Genomic DNA, 24,769 nt, shown 5'->3' on the forward strand with positions numbered 1-24,769 from the left:
GCCAGAGTAGCAACACAATCCAACATATTGGCACCTTTTTTTTTCCCTCATCTCACCATGATTTATAGATCAGTCTTGAGGAGGACATGATTTGAGCTTCGCACAGCATTATGTCCAGCACTATCACTAGTGAGGTTCATATGTGCCTTAATGTGGTCCTTCTTAAGGTAAATACCTCTCACTGTAGACTCGTTGATGCCAAACTTAGCGCCCACTGAACTTTTACTTTGTCCACTCTCGATCAATTTCACTATCTCATATTTCACAGCATATGTAAGGTTCTTCCTCTTCTTGATTTCTTTCCCAGGCGCCGCTGTTGCCTTTCGCTGGGTCGGGTTGGGTGGTAGCGATCTCCCTGGGTGGCCAGGAGGGGGAGTAGAGGCCATTGTCCCGAGATACACACGCGTGACCTTGAGATTCACCACGGCACGTGCCACTCAGTCAACTGTGGCGGGAGGGACTAGAGGGATGGGGGAACGGGAGAGTGGCTGGATAAGGAAGCGGGAGTGTGCAAGCCAATCACGGCCTAATATGTCAGTCAAATTCAGCCAATTAGCAAGCGAATCTGGCCAAGAAATATGACGTAGCTGTCACGTGAACATCCTGGACATATAACGACTCATGGGCCGTGATAGCTCCACTAGGATTCGCGTTAGCCCATTTAATGTGTTTTTTATTGTTCCCGTGATAGCTTTAAACCGCGTTAGCAAAACCCGCTATAGCTGGGGGATAAGTGTATATATATATATATATATATATATATATATATATATATATATATATATATATATATATATATATATATATATATATATATATGTAATTGGAATGATAAACCAAAACTGGCAAGACAAACTCGTCATTTGTGTGAACCCTGAAGTTTTAATAAAAATTTAATCAGAATAACAAACTAAAACTCGCAAAACTAACCAACCAGCTGTGCGAGCTGCTGCTCATCTATCCACTGCCTGTCCTTTCCTCCCTTTTTTCTTTTCCTCTCCCTTCTTTTGTCGAGTCACTTTCCTTCTCTCTTACCTGTCAGAGATAAGGGATTAGGGAGTGATACCTTGCTCTTTCTCCCCCTCATTCATTTTATATAATTTTCACTTCATACTTTCTCACTCTTTCTCACTCTCACACACATAATTCCATTTTTATTCTCCTTGAAGCCACAGGACACCAATTTGTTCATAGCTACTGTGCTCTTGTGCACAGGAGCATTGTCCTGTAAGAGAAGAACACCTCTTTTACCCTCATTGTTTCTTAAGCAGAGCCTCTCAAAGCTTCCCCACTAGATTAGCATAGTATGGTCTGTTAATAGTGCAATCATGATCCAAGATGTCCATGAGTAGAATCCTTTCAGAGTCCCAAAATATTGTCACCATGATCCTCCTGGATGACTTTGTGACCTTGAATTTTTGTGGCATTAGAGAGGAGGGATGCTTCCATTTCTTCTACTTGGCTTTGGTTTCTGGATCAGTGTGAGGAACCTGTGTTTCATCCTGGGTTACGATTTGGGCCATGAATCACTCTGGATCCACTCTCATGAGGATCAACATCTCTGTTGAAATAATTATCTGGTTCAAGCATCAGCATTTTTCAGGCAGATGCCTTGGAAAGGTTGAGGTGATTGTGCAAGATGGTAACAATGGATCCATTTCTGATCCCCAACTGAGAAGCAATATATTGCACTTGAGATTCAGCAATTACCCATGACCATGCTCTCCCCCATGGCCACATTTTCCTTGGTGACTGCACCTGATGGACCACCACTCTGGGGGACATCCTTACATGAGTCGTGGCCCTGCTTGAAGAAAGCAACACAATGTTTAAAAGTGGAATAGGACAGGCCACTATCCCCTAGTGCTGTATTCAATTCCTCATGAATCAACTGTGGCACTTTCCACTGAATCACAAAAAATCCTACCACAGCCCACTGTTCAGCTTCACTCATTTTGTTGGAAGATGCCATCCTTACTCGTGGAGGTCACTGTTGAACTGAATAAAAAAATATTGAGTGTATGCCAGCCTGTGCATTAGTTTTTGAAATGTATGAATGTGTTTCAGTCACAGTGGGCTCCTGTCTCCCCTCCTCCTATGTTAAGCTGAGAACTCATTGAACACCCCCTCATACAGTGGAAACTTGGTTCTCAAACTTGATTAATTCGTGAATGCTGTTCAAAATCTGAAATGTTTGGAAACAAACAGTTTTCCTCATAGGAATCTATGCAATATGGATTAATCTGTTTTAAAAAAGCCAAAAAGAGAACAGTATGGCGTAGATGTGCACTGAGCAAGGCCTGCAGCATGACTGACACACTGTGATCTTGTGTGTGGCAGCTGCCACATAGGTTGTTCAAGAACTGAATTGTGGTACAGTGACCAAATCAACTGTGAGATCAAAATTTTGTTCATAAACCAAAATCTTTGAAAAGGAAGCTGTTTGGTAATAGAGCTTCCATTATACATGTGTATGTATTTATATTTCTGCAGAGTAAATTTTTAACTATTTATTCATCTAAGTATCATTTTGAGTGTATTTTTCTTTTTTTATGTAAGAGAGGCACTGGATTATGGTAAAAAAAAAAAAAATGCCCCACTGAGGAGTCCTGCTTCAGAATAAAGTGTACAATCTGTATGGCTGATCCCTATCAAGTGAAGGCAGGGATATTTTCTTTTCTCTTGGGGACCAAGGGGCAATGAGAAGTGGTGTGAATGAATGTGAATGTGAAAACTGTGTGCCCTGTCATGGCAACCCCTTTTTGGAGGAGACAACCTTGGTATATGTATGTATCATTTTTTTTTCTTTTTTTTTTTTATTCTCTTGTTTAAACATCAGGGAGATAAATTTCATAGATTAAGATTTAAGTATGTATAACAATTAACAGCTGCAAATAACAAAAATGTCATACTCTCAAACACATTCTTTTGCAGGCATACGGTCTCTGTTTTTGTTGAGTCGGGACCTGAAGGGCCGTGGCAGATACTTCTTTGGTGTGGCTGAGCTCATCAGTGAATTAGAAAGAAGTAAAGTAAAGCCCAATGAAAAGTACAACATCACTTCTAGTAAGCTGAGGAACATTACTACCAATTATAAGCTGGAAATCATTACTGACACTGCCTTCTATCTCAACCTTGAAAATTCTCAGTGGGAGAGTGATGGCATCACAGTAAGTAGTGATGGTGGTCATGTGTAGGGTAATGAAGAATTTACATCTTTGTGTTAAATAGGCTTACAGAATTTCTTAAGCATTGTTAATTTGTGTCATGCTTCCTTTAGATCATCATACAATTGATAATGAAAGATCATTTCCAAGAAGTGAATCACTGGAGGGACATTCAAAGTACTGTATTGCAAGTTTAACACTACTGTAAGTGATCACCAAGGCCCAAATGTACAGTGTAATGTACAGCGAGAGAAGTAACATAAGATGAAGAAAGTAAGTATGCATGAGAAAAGAATCATTAGAGAGAGAGAGAGAGAGAGAGAGAGAGAGAGAGAGAGAGAGAGAGAGAGAGAGAGAGAGAGAGAGAGAGAGAGAGAGAGAGAGAGAGAGAGAGAGAGAGAGAGAGAGAGAGAGAGAGAGAGAAAGCCAGGGACGAGACTTGGATGCTTCCTGGTCATGCATGTATTCAGCCTGAAACTCTTTAAGATATTTGTCTGTGCAATTACTCATGTTCCCTGCATAAATTTCCTTACTTTCTCTTATCCATTTAATTGGAGACTTACCCAGTATTTAGTAGAAGAGTTGCCCTTAACAAAGAAACAATCAGTATTCATCTAGCCTTCCCTAATTTAATCAGTAGGATTTTTAGAATTAAAATGCTTTATTCAAGTAAAGACCGCGCAGGGAGCAGGTGAGGATGCATGTCTGTGTGTGTATTTACCTAGTCATATTTACCTAGTTGTGCTTTATGGGAAAAGAGCTATGCTTGTGCTGTCCCATCTCCATATCTTTTAATATCCAACTTAGCCTTGAATCCATGTATACTTTCTGCATTTACTATCTTCTCATCCAGACTGTTCCATACATCAATATTTCTATATGGGAAACTATACTTTTTGACATCTCTTCTATAAGCACTCCTCTTCAGCCTCTTCCCATGTCCTCTAGTGTCCCATGTATCCTAGACCATTAAGTTGCTCCGGTCCACCTCCTCTACTCCCTCATATGCTTTATATATCGCAATATTTCCAGTCTCTCTTGATATGACAAGTCCCTGATACTTGGTACCACCTTTGTAGCTGCTCTCTGAACTCTCTCCAACTTCCTTATATCCTTTTTCTTGTATGGCGACCACACTACTGCTGCATATTCTAGTCTAGGTCTTATCAGCGACATGATCATCTTCCTGACCATCTCTTCATCCATATAATTCATAATCCAAATTGTTGCTTTATTATCACTTCATTTCCTTCTAAGTACTGCATCCATTTATCCTTCAGCAATCTTTCACACATTTTGCACACCACACTTGTTAGAGACACAGGTCTATAGTTTAAGGTCTCCTCTTTACTACCACCTTTGTAGATTGGCACTATGTTGGCTCTCTTCCATTCAATTGGGACTCTGCTTTCAATTAGGGAGCTTTCAGTAATATTATGTATTACCCATGTCAACTGCTGATTGCACTCTTTTAGTATCCATCCTGACACTCCATCAGATCCAGGGACCTTCCTAATGTCTAGTCCCTCCACCTGTTTCTGGACATCCTCTTCAGTCACTTGGATTTCCCCCAGACCCATTTCTTCACTCATTTCACTCTGCCACACAAATATTTTCTCTTTTGTGAATACTGATTGAAAACTCCTGTTCATTATCTCTGCCAATTCAGTCAGATCCTCACACATTTGACCATTCACCTTCAATCTGTTTATTCCTTCTCTATTTTTCATTTTGCTGTTCACATATCTGAAGAATAGTTTTGGTTCCTCTTTGCATTTGTCCATAACATCTTTCTCATAAATTTTTCCTTTCTTCTCTAATAACCCTTACATATTCATTTCTTGTAGTTGTGTAGTTTTGCCATAGCTTCTGTGTATTTTTCCTCTGCCATCTATTCTATGCCATTTCCCTCTCCTCCCTAGCTATTTCACATCTTCTATTATACCAGTCATTGTTATATCTTCTCTTTGTCTCTACTTTTTGGTGCATATCTTTTTACTCCTTCTTCATAAATATTGATGAAAGCTTCCCACTTCTTTTGCACATTACTTGCTGTGATAAGTGTATTCCAGTCTGCTTCACCAAAATATCTCTTCATTTGTTAAAAATTTGACTTACCATAATTAAATCTTTCACTTTTATAATCTTCACATCTACTTTCCTCTCTCTTTTCTTTAATACAAAACCTTATCATGACATGGTCGCTTTTTCCTAGTGGACAACTATAGTTCATGTCTACTATAATATGTTTCTTTTGATAATACCAAATCAAGTCTTGATGGCTCCTCTCCTCCTCTGTATCTAATGTTTTCCTCAACCCACCGTGTCATAATATTTTTCGTTGCCAGTTTCAAAACCTTATCTCCCCATGAGTCTTCTCCTCTTGTGTTCCACTCCTCCCAATTTATCTCTTTACAATTAAAATCTTCCATTATAACGATTTTGTTGTTTTCTTTTATTTTCTTTACAAGCCATTCTTTTGTCTCACTCAGCAACTGTTCATGCTCTTGCCTATTCCAGGTCTTTGTTTTTGGTGGGACATACACCACTGTGGCATATCGTAATCCTCTTCTTCCATTTATTAGTTGTAAGTTTAGGCCTTCCACCAAGCCTTCTGCCTTTTTCACACTCTCAACCCTGATACCCTTTTTAACAAGCATCATCACTCCACCTCCTCCTTTTCCACATATGTTTCTTATCCACATATTGTACTTTCCCCCTCCTAAATTTGGTGTTTCTGAATCTCTTAGTTTAGTTTCTACCATTGCCATGATGTCTGGTTCATTTGCTTTTATAAATTCATTCACTTCATCCATCACTGAAACTAAACCATTTACATTAGTGTATGCCACTGTCCGTGTGTGTGTGTGTGTGTGTGTGTGTGTGTGTCACACCCCTCTTCTCTTTCTTCCTTGTACCCCTTCCCCTTAGCAGCAGAGTAGGAAGGTGGTTGGAATGCTTTCCCATGCAGTACCTACTTGGCAGTAGGAAGGAGCAGACGTACCAAGACATGCTCTAATACTTGAAGGAGACTAAGGTGGGATAAAAGTTACCCCAGTCAGTTGCCTTAAGGGGATAAGTGAATCCTTACTGGCTGTAAACCCTGGCCTACTTATATAGACTGGGAGTGTCCACAGTAATCTGCCAGTAAGTGTAGTTGTGAATTATACACTATACCCAGGGAAGTGATTCCTCGCCTGTGTGAGAGTACATTCTGAGCTGGCACAGTGAACAGTGACTGACCCTTCTGTGTCTTTGTGGGCACTCTTTTTGCTGTAGTTTCTGGTGTCTCTTGTTAGTGACCCTATTTGTTCTAAATGCTGCTGTGGTCTGATGCAGTTCAGTTGCAGAGCACCTAAGTAATTAGCCACATAGTAAATTTTACTCCCTCCCCAGGTCCTGACAAGGCCTGTCATCTAGGAGGCAGTAAACAATACTTGGTTTGAGGCTATAACACTCTGAAGCTCAACAGGGTATTATACTTCAGTCATATACATATTATTGTATGTCAACGGTTTTTCCTAGACGTGGTTGTTGATTCTTCTGCAGCTGTGGGTGTTAAGTGTTCTTTGGAATATTTCCCTTGTCTGTGGGCTAGTAAAACAGACTGGCGACCTCAACTTAGTGTGACCTAGAGTTACGACACATTGTGAATAGGGTGCAGGAGTCACAAGGGACCCCGTACACCTGTCTGTGAGCCCTGCACTGAGTCTACATAAGAGGTGGCTCAGTGAAGCTATTCCAGGTGCAGCAGCTTTGTGAAGGGGCTAGGAATTGTGGTCATAACAACAGTAACATGACTATCAAGGCCAATCAAAAATTGTTCAAGCTCTAGTGATCATCTTGACCCAAGTGACAATAAGTCAGACCAGTTTTTTATTTTGAGTGTCATTGTTGGATTCAGTCCCTGGTGATATTCCTATCATGATAAATTTATCCTGTCTTGCTATAGGTCAGATCTAGCCTGGTAACCATCTTTGTTGCTGCTCTGTATTCTCTTTGATTTTTTTACATGACACTCCCCCTACAATTGTGAGGTAAGCAACACTAAACTTGAAAGTGAGTTATCATTATGTGCCATACAGTTTTATATGTCTAGATTCCCAGTGTGAGTCAGTTTGGCAAAATTTAATGTCTATTTGGTTTTAGAGTGAAAATGCCAACTCTGGCAGATTCTTCACTGACGAGATTTCCATGCAATACTGATGCAGATGCCTGAGATGCTGTAGTAGCCAATCAGGGGCAACCATTGCCTCTGACATCACTGATATCATTGCCACTTTGCTACTAAAATAAATACTAGTTTTACAAAAAAAAAAAAGTTACACACACACGATATCTGGTTCATAGCGTTCTAGTAGAGCTTTTAAAAGTGATGTAGGCACCGCGGTATGTCTATGTGTTACTCCTGCGCCAGTGCAAAAATGATGTGCAAAATGATAATTTACCCAAGCCTATGAGAATTCAAACACTATTTTCTCATTTCTCTTTCTGTCGCCTACCTCACAAGTCGTATTTTCTTTGAACTTGCAACCACACCACTGCTACATACTATGATTTTGGATGAATCATAGTCATAATCAACTTGGCTATTTCCTCTACCAGATACACAAATGCTACTGTTATGCTTCTTAAGAAATTATATGTTCTTCCTAAAATTTAGTTTATATGTTTCTATGGAACAATTTATATATTGTTTTTACTTGTAAATCCTTTTCTATTTTTTCCAATAATCTCACCTCCCCCCCATTTTATAGTTGTTAATTACTCTGTTTTTATTCTTTCCAAATTCCATCACACTGCACTTTTTGGCCTCAAATTCAACTTCCAATATCCTATCCAGGTTTTGCTGCAATGCTTTACAGTCCTCAGTTCTTTCCATCCTCCTTAACAGCTTGATTTCATTAACAAACACATTCATGTAACAGTTTACTCACTCTATCATGTCAGTGACATACTTAAACTTTTACCAAGATTGTGGCCAGCACTGACTCTTGAGGTAGTCCACTGATGAGCTTTCTCCAGAGTGGCTTTTGATCAGTAATTGTCCTCATTTCCCCATCCTTCATATACAGTCAGGTTGCCACTAATGGGCAATATTCTCATGCGTATTCCGTCTAATGTAGGGGTAATTTTGCTTTTGAGCAATACAAGTAGATTAAGAAGTCTTCAAAACACCTTTAAAAAAACAAATTACTGTTATCAATATTTCCAAGTAATTAATAATCAGATGAACAGGGACTTTATAGAAAAAAATGGATCCACATAATAATAAACACCATAATATTCACTATTTATCACATCATGGGCTAAAAAAAAATATTGCATTGACACTCCAGTAAGATTAGTCTATGATTGCTCAACCAAACAGTCTCATTAAGTCTAAATCAGCGGTTCTTAACCTGGGTTCGATCAAACTCCAGGGGTTCGGTGAGTCATTCTCAGGAGTTCAACGGAGGTGTGTGTGTGTGTGTGTGTGTGTGTGTGTGTGTGTGTGTGTGTGTGTGTGTGTGTGTGTGTGTGTGTGTGTGTATTTACCAAGTTGTGCTTTATGGGAAAAGAGCTATGCTCATGCTGTCCCATCTCCATATCTTTTAATGCCCAACTTAGCCTTGAATCCATGTATACTTTCTGCATTTACTATCTCCTCATCCAGACTGTTCCATACATCAATTCTTCTGTATGGGAAACTATACTTTTTGACGTCTCTTCTTCAAGCACTCCTCTTCAGCCTCTTTCCATGTCCTCTTGTGTCCCTTGTATCCCAGACCATTAAGTCACTCCGGTACACCTCCTCTACTTCCTCATATGCTTTATATATCGCAATCAAGTCACCCCTTTCTCTCCTCTTTTCCAACGTTGGTAGAGGTATCCTTGCCAGTCTCTCTTCATATGACAAGTCCCTGATACTTGGTACCATCTTCGTAGCTGCTCTCTGAACTCTCTCTAACTTCCTTATATCCTTTTTCTTTTATGGCGACCACAATACTGATGCATATTCTAGTCTAGGTCTTATCAGCAACACGATCATCTTCCTGATCATCTCTTCATCCATATATGCAAAGGCCTGCCTTATTCTTCTCAACAAGTTATAGGTTTCTCCTGTAATTTTGCTAATGTGTCTCTCCGGGGTCAGGTTCCCAGTCACTTTAACAACGAGATCCTTTTCCTCTTCTGTTCCACTCAACCTTACACCATTCAACACATAATTTCCTTTGACTATTCTTGTACTTTTTCCAAATTCTGTTACTTTACACTTCTATAAATTAAATTAATTTCCCATCTATAACTCCACTCTGATATCTTGTTCAGGTCTTCTTGTAACGTTCCACAGTCCTCTGCACTCTCAACTTTCTTCAGCAACTTTGCATCATCTGCAAAAAGGCTCATGTAGCTGTTCACACTCTCCGTCATATCATTTGTATAAACTGCAAACATGACTGGTGCAAGTACTGAGCCTTGGAGTACTCCACTTATGACTTCCCTCCATGATGATTTTTGATCTTTCACTACCGTTCTCATTTCTCTGTTTGTCAAGAAATTTTCCATCCATCTCAAGAGGTCCCCCTTAGCCCACCATTATGCTTCAACTTCCACAACAATTTCCTGTGTGGGACTTTATCAAAGGCCTTCTTCAGGTCTAAATAAACACAATCTGCCCATCCATCTCTTTCTTGCATTATATCCACCACTAGAATAAAAATTCAGTAAGTTTGTAACACATGATCTCCCTCTCCTAAATCCAAAATTTTGCTTTATTATCACTTCATTTCCTTCTAGGTACTGCATCCATTTATCCTTCAGCAATCTTTCACACATTTTGCACACCACACTTGTCAGAGACACAAGTCTATAGTTTAAGGGCTCCTCTTTACTACCACCTTTGTAAATTGGCACTATGTTGGCTCTCTTCCATTCAATTAGGACTCTACTTTAAATTAGGAAGCTCTCAATAATATTATGCATTACCCTTGTCAACTGCTGATTGCACTCTTTTAGTATCCATCCTGACACTCCATCAGGTCCAGGCGCCATCCTAATGTCTAGTCCCTCCATCTGTTTCTGGACATCCTCTTCAGTCACTTGGATTTCCCCCAGACCCATTTCCTCACTCATCTCACTCTGCCACACAAATGTTCTCTCTTTTGTGAATAATGATTGAAAACTCCTGTTCATTATCTCTGCCAATTCAGCCGGAATGTGTGTGTGTGTGTGTGTGTGTGTGTGTGTGTGTGTGTGTGTGTGTGTGTGTGTGTGTGTGTGTGTGTGTGTGTGTGTGTGTGTGTGTGTGTGTCCATTCCATTCACTCAACTCGTATGATTCATGATGTCATACTTCGCTAGGCCATCATTGGCCTGATGACCTTTGTGACCATTGGGAAACAGTAGGGAATTTCAAATGACAAGTGAAATAAAAATCCCTAGAATAACCACAATATATCAGAAAGCAGATTTAGATAGTAAACCCTCAATATAACGAACACATATAAGGAAAGGGTGGGATGCTAAAGCCGTATCTGATGGTCATTAATCTAGATACATCTATAAAGCACTGTTCATTACTTACAGAGAGTCATTCAGTCATGCGCATTCTCTCATCTCTCCTGACTCCCCATTGCACATTAGATTCACAACAGTTAATAACAGTCATTTGTCTTGTATTGTACAGTAAAGTACTATTCTCATTTAAATATAAAGAAAAAGAATGTGTATACTTTAAATTTCCTGTGTGTATTTATTTAGTTGTATTGTACAAGGCATGAGCCAAAGATCATTTTGTCCTGTCTCCATAACCACATCAACTAGTTTCTCTTTCAATATGTGTACACTGTATGCCACAACCACTTCTTCCTTCAAATCATTCCAGATTTCAGTAGTTCTATACAGGAATCTGTATTTCTTGATGTTGCTTGAATGTCCATTCATTATTTTCTTTCCATGCCTGCTTGTCTGTCTCTCTCTCTCTCCTCCATATGTGGTACCAAGTCATTTTTGTTTATTCTTTCTATATTGTTTACTAATTTGCATTGTTATCAGGTCTCCTCTTTCTCTTCTCTCTTGCAGTATGGTAAACCCATCTCTTCAAGTCTTTCTTCTTTCAATTCTAGTATCATCTTCATCGCTACCATCTGTACTCTTTCCAGCTTCTGTATATCTCCTTTTCTGTGTGGAACTCAAACTACTGCTGCTTATTCATATTTAAGAAGTATCATCCTTATTATAATTTTCATCATTTCATTATCTAAATAGTCAAATACCAGCTGTATATAGAGCCAAATATCCCATTTTTGTGTCTTTCAGGTGATAATGTGTCCTGAATCATTACTCCCAAATCTTTTCCTTCATTACTTTTCATTATTATTTCTCCTCCCATTTGGTACTTCCACGAAGGTTTCTTTTTATTTTTTCCTATTTCCAACACGTGGCATTTTCTGGTGTTAAATTCTAGTTTCCATCTTTGGCTCCATGCATGTATCTTGTCAATATTCTTTTGTAACCCCTTGTGTCATTTTCATCCTTTAATATTTTCATTATTTTTTCATTATCAGTAAAAAGGTTTATATAACTATTTAGACCCTCTGTCATATCATTTACATATATTTGAAACATAACAAGTGCCAACACAGATCCTTGTGATACCCCACTTGTCACTTTGTGCCAACTTGAATTAGTGTCTCTGATTACTGTTCTCATTTCCCTCCCTTGTAAATAATCCTCCATCCATCTCAATGTTGCTCCCTTTAGTCCTCCTCTGTTCTCTGGCTTCTACATAAGACTTTTGTGGGAAACTTTATCGAATGCTTTTTTGAGATCCAGGTATACCACATCAACCCATCTGTCCCTCTCTTGCACTCCATCTATTACTCTCATATAGAAGCTCACTAAATTTGTGACACTGGATCTCCCCTTCCTGAATCTAAATTGCTTTTCTGTAATTATCTTTTCTTCTTCTAGATATTCCACCATCTATGTTTAACTACTATTTCACAAAGATTGCTTACAATACTTGCTAGTGACACTGGTCTGTAATTTAGTGGTTCCATTTTATTTCCTCCTTTGTATATTGGCACTATGTTAGCTCTTTTCCATTTCCTTGGTACTTTTCTTCTCTCAACGAGCCGTTAATTATATCCCATATGGGTTCCTCCATTTGTTCTTTGCATTCTTTTAATATCCATCCATTAACTTTATCTGGTCCCATAGCTTTCCTAATATCCAGCTCTTCCAGCAGTTTCTTGATTTCTTGTCTCTTTACTTGTATCTCCTGTATTCCCTCATTCTATGATACCACTTTTGGTGCCACAAATTTGATTTCCTTTATAAACACAGATTGAAAGCTCTCATTCATTAGTTCACTCATCTCCTTAGTAGTTTCATAAATTCTTCCTTCTCTTTTTAACTTGTTTATGCCATCCTTATGTTTCATTTTTCCATTTACATATCTGTAGAAGAGTCTGGGTTCTTCCTTGCATTTTCTTACTTTGTCACTTTCAAAGTTTCTTCTTCTCTTCTTATTTTGCTGTATTCATTCCTTGCTTGTCTGTATTCTTGTCTAGCATTTCTGTTCAGTTGTTTCATAATTTTTTTCCATGCCCTGTCCTTTTTCTTTTTTACTTCTACACACCTGGCATTATACCATTCACGTTTCTTGATTTTCACCTTATAACATCGCACAAACTGTTACACCCCCTCTCTATACTTGCTCAAAAATATCTCATATTTTTCTTGCACTATTTTATCTTCAAATAGCTCTTTCCAGTTCATTTTTCCATAAAATTTATTAAGCCCTGCAAAGTCTGCCTTAGCATTTCTGTACTGTCCTTTCCTTTGCAACACTTTTTCTTCCTGTGGTACTATTTCTATTATCACATGATCACTTCTTCCTGTTGGAACTCAGGCAATGTATACTTGGTCTACTTTCTGGGTTTTTTGTAAACACTAAGTCCAAATGTGATGGTTCTCCTCTGCATCTCATAGGCTCGTTCAACCACCATCTTGTTGTATTCACCATCATGGTTTGCATAAGTTCTTTACTTCATGACCCGGCATTTTCTTTCACTTCCATCTCCTCCCAATTAATTCCTTTAGTGTTAAAGTAGCCTACTTAGAGCACTTTGATACTCTTCCTTATCATTTCCTCTATACTATTTTTTTTTGTTTCTAGTTGCATACTTTTAAATATATTAGCCTCCCATGCATTAATTTTTGGTAGTAACTATATCACAATGATTTTCCTTTTTTCACTTCCTTTGATCTTAATCACAACATTCAATGTCTTCACCATTCCATCACCATATTCCACTTCCTCAACAACAATATCGTCTTTTAACAGTATCATCACTCCTCTTCCTCCCTATCTTTTTCTGTCTCTCCAACATGTGCTATATATTTCCCTTGCAAATCCCAACTTTATTTCCTCTTTTAGTTTGGCATCTCTTACACATACCACATTTGATTTATTGCTCTTTGAGTAGTCTCTAACTTCCAATAGGCTCGACACCAAACCATCTACATAAGTATACATAATCTTTAAACTTCTGTTTGATGATCTTCCATGGCATCTTTGTGCCACCATTTCCTTACTTTCATGTCCACAACTTTCCAGGTGAATCTTCTTCCTAGTTTCTGTGTTCTCTCCTTGCTTTTTCATTCATGTCTTTTATCCATATTTCCTTCTTTCCTTCTATTTTTGCCAATTTTCCTGTTCTTTGCAAGACATGTTCTGCTGCTGTTTGTGGCATGAATCTTATTTTCATTGGTTATGTTCCATTTTCTTCACACTTTTCGATCCTGTAAAACTCTTCAGTTTGTTCGATTATCTCCTCTCCTTCCTCTGCCACTCCTGCTATAATTTTTCTAGGCCTTTTTACTTCTTTTTCTCTTGCTATTTTCATGGGTAGGCTCTTCTTAACCCCAAATACCACCACACACATCTTTCTCTGTACTGTGTCTCTCACAAGATTACTTTTTTCTTTTATTATTTTAATGACTTACTTTTCAACATCCTTATTGTGTTCCTGTTGCTGTTGCCTTATTATCTCCCCCATGTCCACCTATTATTGTTGTTCTCTCTCTTCTTTCTAACTTTTGACTTCTTCTGTCACTATCTCATTTATTTTTCCAACCCTAACCTCTCTTCTTCCCATGCCCCCTCTTGTCTCTCCTCTTCCTCCATCTGTGGTACCAAATTATTTCTGCCTATTCTTTCTATATTGTTTACTAATTTGTACATTGTTATCAGGTCTCCTCTTCTTCTTTCATGTAGTGTTGGTAATCCCATCTCTTCCAGTCCTTCTTCATAGCTTAAGTTTTTCACTTGTGGTACCATCTTTACTACTATCCTTTCCAGTTTTTATATTTTTTTTTTCTATGTGGAGCACAAACTACTGCTGCATATTCCAATTTAGGTTGTATTATACTTGTTATAATTTTCTTCATTTCTTTATCTAAATAGTTAAAAGCCACAGTAATGTTTATTAACAGTTTGTATGTAGAGCTGAATATCCCATTTATGTGTCTTTTAGGTGATAATGTGTCTTGAATCATTACTACTAAGTCTTTTCCTTCATTACTTTTCATTATTATTTCTCCTCCTATTTCATAATTTCATGAAGGTCTCTTTTTACTTTTTCCTGTTTTCAACATGTGGCATTTTCTGACATTAAATTGTAGTTTCCATCTTTGGCTCCATGCATGTATCTTGTCAGTATCCTCCTGTAACTCCTTGCAGTCATTTTCATCCTTTATTGTTTTCATTATTTTTGCATCATCAGCAAAAAAGGTTTATATAACTATTTAGATCCTGTCATATCAGTTACATATATTTGAAATATAATAGGTGCCAGCACAGATCCTTGCAATGCCCCACTTGTCACTTCGCACCAACTTGAATTAGCATCCCTGATTACTGTTCTCATTTCCTTCCATCCATCTCAATGTTGCTGCCTTTAGTCTTCCTTCATTCTCTAACTTCCACATAAGGCTTTTGTGAGGAATTTTATTAAATACTTTTTTAGAGATACCACATCAACCCATCCGTCCCTCTCTTGCCCTCCATCTGTTACTCTCATATAAAAACTTAGATTTGTGACAAAGGATCTCCCTTTCCCAAATCCAAATTGCTTATCTGTAATTATTATTGCATTCATCTATCTTTTAATTACTATTTCACAAAGCTTGTTTACAATACTTGTTAGTGACACTCTCTCTAATTTAATGGTTCCATTTTATTTCCCCATTTGTATATTGGGACTATGTTAGCTCTTTTCCATTCCCTTGGTACTTTTCTTCCTCTCAACATGCTGTTAATTATATCCAATATGGGTTCCTCTATTTGTTCTCTGCATTCTTTTAATATCCATCCATTTACTTGATCCGATCCCATAACTTTTATAACATCCAGCTCTTCCAGCAGTTTCTTGATTTCTTTTCTCTTTTACTTGTATCTCCTGTATTCATTCATTCTGTGATACAACTTTTGGTGCCACAAAATTGTTTCCTTTGTAAACACAGATTGAAAACTGTCATTCATTAGTTCACTTGTCTCAGTAGTTTCATAAATTATTCCTTTTCTTTTTAAATGATTTATGTCATCTTTATGTTTGATTTTTCTATTTATTTATCTAGAAGAGTTTGTACTCTTCCTTGTATTTTCTTATTATGTCACTTACAAAGTTTCTTTCTTCTTCTCTCATTATATTATATTCATTCCTTGCCTTTCTGTATTCTTCCCTAGTATTTCTGTTAAGTTTTCTAATAATTTTCCCCCATGTCTTGTTCTTTTTTCTTATTTGATTCTACACACCTGGCATTATTCCATTCATGCTTTCAAGTTTTCACTTTATAACTTGGTACAAACTGTTGCACCCCTCTCTATACTTACTCAAAAATATCTCACATTTTTCTTATACTACTTTCCCTTGAAATAGCTATTTCCATTTTTTTTTTTTTCATAAAATTTATTAAGCTCTGCAAAAATTTGCCTTAGCATTGTTCTGTCTCCCATTTCTAAGTTGTTCATTCCTGTGCAACACTGTTTCCTCCTGTAGTACATTTCTTTTGTCACATCATCACTTCTTCCAATTGGACTCAGACAATGTATACTTGGTCTACTTTCTGTGGTTTTCATAAACACTTAGTCCAACTGTGATGGTTCTTTTCATCCTCTACATCTTGTAGGTTTGTTCACCCACTGTCTCATTGTATTCACCATCATGGTATGTATCAGTTCTTTGCGCCATGACTTGACATTTCCTTTCACTTCCACCTCCTCCCAGTTAATTCCTTTAGTGTTGAAGTTGCCTACTAAGAGCACTTTCTTATTATTTCTTCTATGCTATTTCATGTTTCTAGTCGCATTATTTTATATTTATAGGTCTCCCATGCATTAGTTTTTGGTGTTATGTAGTATGTCACAATAATTTTCCTTTTTTTTTTTACTTCTTTTAATCTTAATCACAACACTCAAAGTTTCTGCCATTCCATCACCATATTCCACTTCAACAACAATATCCTCTTTTACCAATATCATCACTCCTCTTCCCTTTTCTTTTCTGTTTCTTTTTCATGTGCTATAACCTTCCTTTGGAAATCTCATCTTTATTACCTTCTTTAGTTTGGTTTCCATTGAACATACCAGTTCTGGTTTATTGTTCTTTAGGTAGTCTTTAAGTTCCAATAGGCTCAACACCAAACCATCTACATTTGTATACATAATTTTTAAGCTTCTGCTTGGTGATCTTCCATGGCATCTTTGTGCCACCATTTCCTCACTTGTGTGTGTGTGTGTGTGTGTATTTATTTAGTTGTAATTTACAGGACATGAGCTACACTCCTACACTCATGTGGTCCCGTCTCCATATCTACACTTGTCCTGTTTTTCCTTGAGGTTGTGCACTGTTGTTCCCAATACTACATCCTTACTTAGCTTGTTCCAGACTTATATATTTCTCTTTGGGAAACTGTATTTCTTTATGTTACTCAAGCATCTTCTTTTCTTAGTTTTTTGCTGTGTCTTCATGTGCAACTGGTATTTCCTACTTCTCTTAGCAACACTTTCTCATTATATATATATATATATATATATATATATATATATATATATATATATATATATATATATATATATATATATATATATATATATATATATATTTACCTATTTTTTCCACTTTGTTCCACAATCCATAAATTAGTATAAAAATTCTCCATTCTCTTTTTTGTTCCAGTGTTTGCAGATTCACTTTCTTTAACCTGTCTTCATATGTTAATTCTTCCAGTTCTGTGTATTTACATTGTTGTATTTACCTAGTTGTATTGTACAGGGCACGAGCAAAGCTCATTTTGTCCTGTCTCCATAACAATATTTATTTAGTTTCTCTTTACATGTGTACGCTGTTTGCCACAACCACTTTTACCTTCAAACCATTCCCGATTTTAGTTGTGTTATACTGGAAGCTGTATTTCTTGATGACACTTGAACATCTACTCTTTATTTTCTTCCCATGGCCCCTTGTCTGTCTCTCTCCCTCCTCCATCTGTAGTACCAAGTCATTTGTCTATTCTTTTTATATTGTTTACTAATTTGTACTTTGTTATCATGTCTTTTCTTTCTATTTTCTCTTGTAGTGTTGGTAAACCCATCTCTTCAAGTCTTTCTTCATAGCTTAAGTCTTTCAATTCTGGTACCATCTTTGCTATTATCCTCTGTATTCTTTCCGGTTTCTGTATACAAAAATTGGTATCCTTTGTGAACACAGATTGAAAGCTCTCATTCATTAGTTCACTCATCTCTTCAGTAATTTAATAAATTCTTCCCTCTCTTTTAACTTGTTTAAGTCATCCCTATGTTTCATTTTTCCATTTACATATCTGTAGAATTTGGGCTCTGCCTTGCATCTAATGAAATATATTTAGAGAGAGAGAGAGAGAGAGAGAGAGAGAGAGAGAGAGAGAGAGAGAGAGAGAGAGAGAGAGAGAGAGAGAGAGAGAGAGAGAGAGAGAGAGAGAGAGAGAGAGAGAGAGAGAGAGAGAGAAATCAATTTTAAGATAATAATAATAATAATAATAATAATAATAATAATAATAATAATAATAATAATAATAATAATAATAATAATTATTATTATTATTATTATTATTATTATTATTATTATCATCATTATTACTATTACTATTATTATTATTATTAGTAGTAGTAGTACTAGTAGTAGTAGTAGTAGTAGTAGTAGTAGTAGTAGTAGTAATTTTATTGAAATTTCAGTTTCCTAGATTGTGCAATAATGTTTCATATTTTCTTGTATTTATATGATTTTTTGGGGGGAGGAGGGTACTAGGTGCCCAACCACTAAATTTAATTCTTCGCCATTAATTACTTTGTGTGTTTTCATTGCATGCAGTATGTTGTAACTCCTGTATAGACATGCACTGTGTGAACTCAATGTGCCAAGTTATAGTGTAATACCTGAATTGCTCTTTTTTGGCTATATAGTCAGAAAACATTACCTGTATATCTATGTAGCCAACTGAGTAAAGGAAATAAAACAACTCATTTCTGACATAAGGATAAACCACATGGTGATTTAAGATAATCCAGCCGACCTCATAACGTGAGAGGTACACACTGATGAGTTGATAACCCCATGCAGTTATTGTAACTGTGAAAATTGCACTACATGGGAGCTAGGTGTATATTAATGTAAAATAATAATCATAAGAATATTATACTTTTTTTTATCCCTTTATCTTGTCAAGATTTTTTTACCTCTAATTTATCCATGTAGTATTAACTTCAAGAACTGTTATTTTAACAATCATGAAAATTTTTGGGAACTTAACTTCTATCATTGGGAAGAGAATAGTGTGTTTGCAATATTTTATTAGTAGCAAACATATATAAATCATACACAGTTTTAGTGGATAGATTTGCAACTTAAAATTAATTTATCTTCTATTTCAGGTGATAGAGGCCACATCAAACCTGACCAAGATCAGGTGCAACCATCTCACCAGCTTTGGAACAGGAATGTTTGTGGCTCCAAACACCATCAACTTTAGCTATGTCTTCACAAACATGGGTTTTACTGATAATCTCACTATCTACTTAACACTCCTCATCTGCTTGACTATCCTCATAGTTTTGATTATCTGGGCAAGAATTATGGACAGGAAAGATGTGCAAAAGGTGAGTTCATTGGTGGCTCATGTATACTCAAGTGTCCTTACATTTTTATCCCCGTTTGCCAATCTGTTTACAATGATCAGATATGATAGGACATGATAAAATGTCTGTTGAGACTCATAAATTTTGAAGATCATGCCATGGAGATGATGTTCAGAGTGATTTTTCCTCCAGAAGATTCTATATGAGTAAATAAGATGAAGCCTTATGCTGTTTTGTTAGTGTGTTTATGATAAGCAGGACAGGCAAAGATCCTTGACAAGTACTTAACTTGAGCATTCATAACATCACTAGTTGCTTGTGGAGATTTTCATGCAAAAAAAGTCAAGCTGACCATATCACATGTGAAGCCTAGTCATTGCTTGGCTTCTTAATGACAGCCAACTGTGATCTGGTATGTTACTGTGCATGAGAGTCATTGAGGCCTTTCTGAAGATCATTGGTTTTTTTTTTTTTTTATGTAGGAAGGATACTGGCCAAGGGCAACAAAAATCTAATAAAAAAAAATGCCCATTGGAATGCCAGTCCCATAAAAGGGTCAAAGCAGTGGTAAAAAATTGGTGGATAAGTGTCTTGAAACCTCCCTCTTGAAGCAATTCAAGTCATAGGAAGGTGGAAATACAGAAGCAGGCAGGGAGTTCCAGAGTTTACCAGAGAAAGGGATGAATGATTGAGAATACTGGTTAACTCTTGCGTTAGAGAGGTAGACAGAATAGGGGTGAGAGAAAGAAGAAAGTCTTATGCAGCGAGGCCGCGGAAGGAGGGGAGGCATGCAGTTAGCAAGATCAGAAGAGCAGTTGGCATGAAAATAGCGGTAGAAGACAGCTAGATATGCAACATTGCGGCGGTGAGAGAGGGGCTGAAGACAGTCAGTTAGAGGAGAGGAGTTGATGAGACGAAAAGCTTTTGATTCCACCCTGTCTAGAAGAGCAGTATGAGTGGAACCCCCCAGACATGTGAAGCATTCTCCATACATGGACGGATAAGGCCCTTGTACAGAGTTAGCAGCTGGGGGGGTGAGAAAAACTGGCAGAGACGTCTCAGAACACCTAACTTCATAGAAGCTGTTTTAGCTAGAGATGAGATGTGAAGTTTCCAGTTCAGATTATAAGTAAAGGACAGACCAAGGATGTTCAGTGTAGAAGAGGGGGACAGTTGAGTGTCACTGAAGAAGAGGGGATAGTTGTCTGGAAGGTTGTGTCGAATTGATAGATGGAGGAATTGAGTTTTTGAGGCATTGAACAATACCAAGTTTGCTCTGCCCCAATCAGAAATTTTAGCAAGATCAGAAGTCAGGCGTTCAGTGGCTTCCCTGCGTGATATGTTTACCTCCTGAAGGGTTGGATGTCTATGAAAAGACGTGGAAAAGTGCAGGGTGGTATCATCAGCGTAGGAGTGGATAGGACAAGAAGTTTGATTTAGAAGATCATTAATGAATAATAAGAAGAGAGTGGGTGACAGGACAGAACCCTGAGGAACACCACTGTTAATAGATTTAGGAGAAGAACAGTGACCGTCTACCACAGCAGCAATAGAACGGTCAGAAAGGAAACTTGAGATGATGTTACAGAGAGAAGGATAGAAACCGTAGGAGGGTAGTTTGGAAATCAAAGCTTTGTGCCAGACTCTATCAAAGGCTTTTGAGATGTCCAAGGCAACAGCAAAAGTTTCACCAAAGTCTCTAAAAGAGGATGACCAAGACTCAGTAAGGAAAGCCAGAAGATCACCAGTAGAACGGCCTTGACGGAACCCATACTGGCGATCAGATAGAAGGTTGTGAAGTGATAGATGTTTAAGAATCTTCCTGTTGAGGATAGATTCAAAAACTTTAGATAAGCAGGAAATTAAAGCAATAGGACGGTAGTTTGAGGGATTAGAGCGGTCACCCTTTTTAGGAACAGGTTGAATGTAGGCAAACTTCCAGCAAGAAGGAAAGGTAGATGTTGACAGACAGAGCTGAAAGAGTTTGACTAGGCAAGGTGCAAGCACGGAGGCACAGTTTCGGAGAACAATAGGAGGGACCCCATCAGATCCATAAGCCTTCCGAGGGTTTAGGCCAGCAAGGGCATGGAAAACATCATTGCGAAGAATTTTAATACGTGGCATGAAGTAGTCACAGGGTGGAGGAGAGGGAGGAACAAGCCCAGAATCATCCAAGGTAGAGTTTTTAGCAAAGGTTTGAGCAAAGAGTTCAGCTTTAGAAATAGATGTGATAGCAGTGGTGCCATCTGGTTGAAGTAGAGGAGGGAAAGAAGAAGAAGCAAAGTTATTGGAGATATTTTTGGCTAGATGCCAGAAATCACGAGGGGAGTTAGATCTTGAAAGGTTTTGACATTTTCTGTTAATGAAGGAGTTTTTGGCTAGTTGGAAAACAGACTTGGCATGGTTCTGGGCAGAAATATAAAGTGCATGAGATTCTGGTGATGGAAGGCTTAAGTACCTTTTGTGGGCCACCTCTCTATCATGTATAGCACGAGAACAAGCTGTGTTAAACCAAGGTTTAGAAGGTTTAGGACGAGAAAAAGAGTGAGGAATGTACGCCTCCATGCCAGACACTATCACCTCTGTTATGCGCTCAGCACACAAAGACGGGTCTCTGACACGGAAGCAGTAGTCATTCCAAGGAAAATCAGCAAAATACCTCCTCAGGTCCCCCCAACTAGCAGAGGCAAAATGCCAGAGGCACCTTCGCTTAGGGGGATCCTGAGGAGGGATTGGAGTGATAGGGCAAGATAAAGATATGAGATTGTGATCGGAGGAGCCCAACGGAGAAGAAAGGGTGACAGCATAAGCAGAAGGATTAGAGGTCAGGAAAAGGTCAAGAATGTTGGGTGTATCTCCAAGACGGTCAGGAATACGAGTAGGGTGTTGCACCAATTGCTCTAGGTCATGGAGGATAGCAAAGTTGTAGACTAGTTCACCAGGATGGTCAGTGAAGGGAGAGGAAAGCCAAAGCTGGTGGTGAACATTGAAGTCTCCAAGAATGGAGATCTCTGCAAAAGGGAAGAGGGTCAGAATGTGCTCCACTTTGGAAGTTAAGTAGTCAAAGAATTTCTTATAGTCAGAGGAGTTAGGAGAGAGGTATACAGCACAGATAAATTTAGTATGAGAAAGACTCTGTAGTCGTAGCCAGATGGTGGAAAACTCGGAAGATTCAAGAGCGTGGGCACGAGAGCAGGTTAAGTCATTGCGCACATAAACGCAGCATCCAGCTTTGGATTGAAAATGAGGATAGAGAAAGTAGGAGGGAACAGAAAAGGGGCTACTGTCAGTTGCCTCAGACACCTGAGTTTCAGTGAGGAAAAGAAGATGAGGTTTAGAAGAGGAGAGGTGGTGTTCTACAGATTGAAAATTAGATCTTAGACCGCGAATGTTGCAGAAGTTAATGAAGAAAAAGTTGAGGGGGGTGTCAAGACACTTAGGGTCGTCGACGGAAAGGCAGTCCGACCTGGGGACATTTATGGTCCCCTCTCCAGATGGGGACTCCGAGGCTGGTGTAGGAGTCACCATGATTTTAAAATTTTTGAGTGAAGGGTGTGTGTGTGTTATTAGGTGCTTGTAGTTTTGTGTGGAGGAAGAGAGTTGTCTTTAGAGGGCAGGCTGTGACTGTGTTGTGAGACACAAAGGGAAACGTTCAGTGAGGTCACAGCTGGGTTTAATGATAAGTTCACAGCACCCCCTGAACAGTGCTTTAGACCTCACTGGGAGTAATTATCGTTTCAGCAGGTGTCTACTGCCTCCTCCTCGTATAGTTATTGTAAAGTAGTGATTATGATTATTTTGCAACAATCAGTAATGATTGGGGCATGTTGAAGTGTTCTAGTGGAGCAATTAAGTTCAGCCTTTGATCAGCAGATTGAATGCCAAAATAAATTATAGTGTGATATGTACTGTTATGGATACTGAGTTGGCATAACAAAGTAGTCACATGCTTTCATAATGAGTGAGTAGTTATGTCACTTTTACCTCCAAAAACAGAATGAATTCATAATATATATATATATATATATATATATATATATATATATATATATATATATATATATATATATATATATATATATATATATATATATATATATATATATATACAGTAGGGTATGCAGCGACAAACATGATTCATTCCATGTAGCGTTTGTTATGGCAAATATGCTTTATGACGAATGAAGAACCTATGGGAAAAAATAATTGGTTCCTGGGAATCAGAAAATAATATAAAAAAAAATAAAATAAAAAAAACTCAAAATGAGCACATTTGCACTACTAAATTTGAGATAACACAACAAATATATACAATACCCTCCCGAATTTCACACCTATATCCTCCATGTCCTGTTCTTTTTTTCTTTTTTGCTTCTACACACCTGCCATTACACCATTCAAGCTTCCCAATTTTCACTTCATAACTTGATACAAACTGTTGCACCCCTCTCTATACTTGCTCAAAAATATTTCATATTTTTCTTGCACTACTTTACCTTCAAATAGCTCTTTCCAGTTAATTTTTCCATAAAATTTATTAAGCTCTGCAAAGTTTGTCTTAGCATTGTTCTGTCTCCCATTTCTAAATTATTAATTCCTGTGCATCATTGTTTCCTCCTGTAGTACATTTCTATTTATCACATCATCACTTCTTCCAATTGGACTCAATGTATACTTGGTCTACTTTCTGTGGTTTTCATAAACACTTAGTCCAGCTGTGACGGTTCTTCTTCTCCTCTACATCTTGTAAATTGATTCACCCAATGTCTCACTGTATTCACTATCATGGTATGCAACAGTTCTTTGCTCCATGACCCTACATTTTCTTTCACTTCCACCCCCTCCCATTTAATTCCTTTAGTGTTGGAGTCATCTACTAAGAGCACCTTATTACTTTCCTTATTATTTCCTTTATGCTATTTCATGTTCCTAGTTGCATAATTTTATATCTATTGGTCTCCCATGCATTAATTTTTGGTAGTATGTATGTAACAATAACTCTCCTTTTTTCACTTCCTTTGATCTTAATCACAACACTCAAAGTTTCTGCCATTCCATCACCATATTCCATATTCCTCAACAACAATATCCTCTTTTACCAATATCCTCACTCCTTCTCCCTTTCCTTTTCTGTCTCTCCTCTATGTGCTATAACCTTCCTTTGCAAATCTCATCTTTATTTCCTTTTTTTTTTTAGTTTGGTTTCCATTAAACATACCATGTGTGGTTTATTGTCTTTTAGGTAGTTTTTAAGTTAAATTAGGCTCAATACCAAACTATCTATATTTGTATATGTAATTTTTTAGCTTCCACTTGGTGATCTTCTTTGGCATCTTTGTGCCACCATTTCCTCACTTTCATGTCCACAACTTTTCAAATGAATCTCCTCGCTCGTTCTTGTGTTCTCTCCTCATTTTTTTTTACTGGGTCGCTGTCAACTT

At 37.7% G+C, this 24,769-nt stretch overlaps 1 protein-coding gene across 1 annotated transcript in view; it reads left to right on the top strand.

The window, feature by feature from the left end:
- Positions 1-24,769, top strand: part of LOC135113220 (uncharacterized) — a 633,180-nt gene that overhangs the window by 408,859 nt on the left and 199,552 nt on the right. Inside the window, exons 39-40 of the mRNA XM_064028389.1 lie at positions 2,935-3,170; positions 19,125-19,349. Coding sequence (XP_063884459.1) covers positions 2,935-3,170; positions 19,125-19,349 — 461 coding nt within the window. The remainder of the gene's footprint in view (positions 1-2,934; positions 3,171-19,124; positions 19,350-24,769) is intronic.

The sequence above is a fragment of the Scylla paramamosain genome, chromosome 25, assembly GCF_035594125.1.
Source record: "Scylla paramamosain isolate STU-SP2022 chromosome 25, ASM3559412v1, whole genome shotgun sequence".
Taxonomy (NCBI): Eukaryota; Metazoa; Arthropoda; class Malacostraca; order Decapoda; family Portunidae; genus Scylla; species Scylla paramamosain.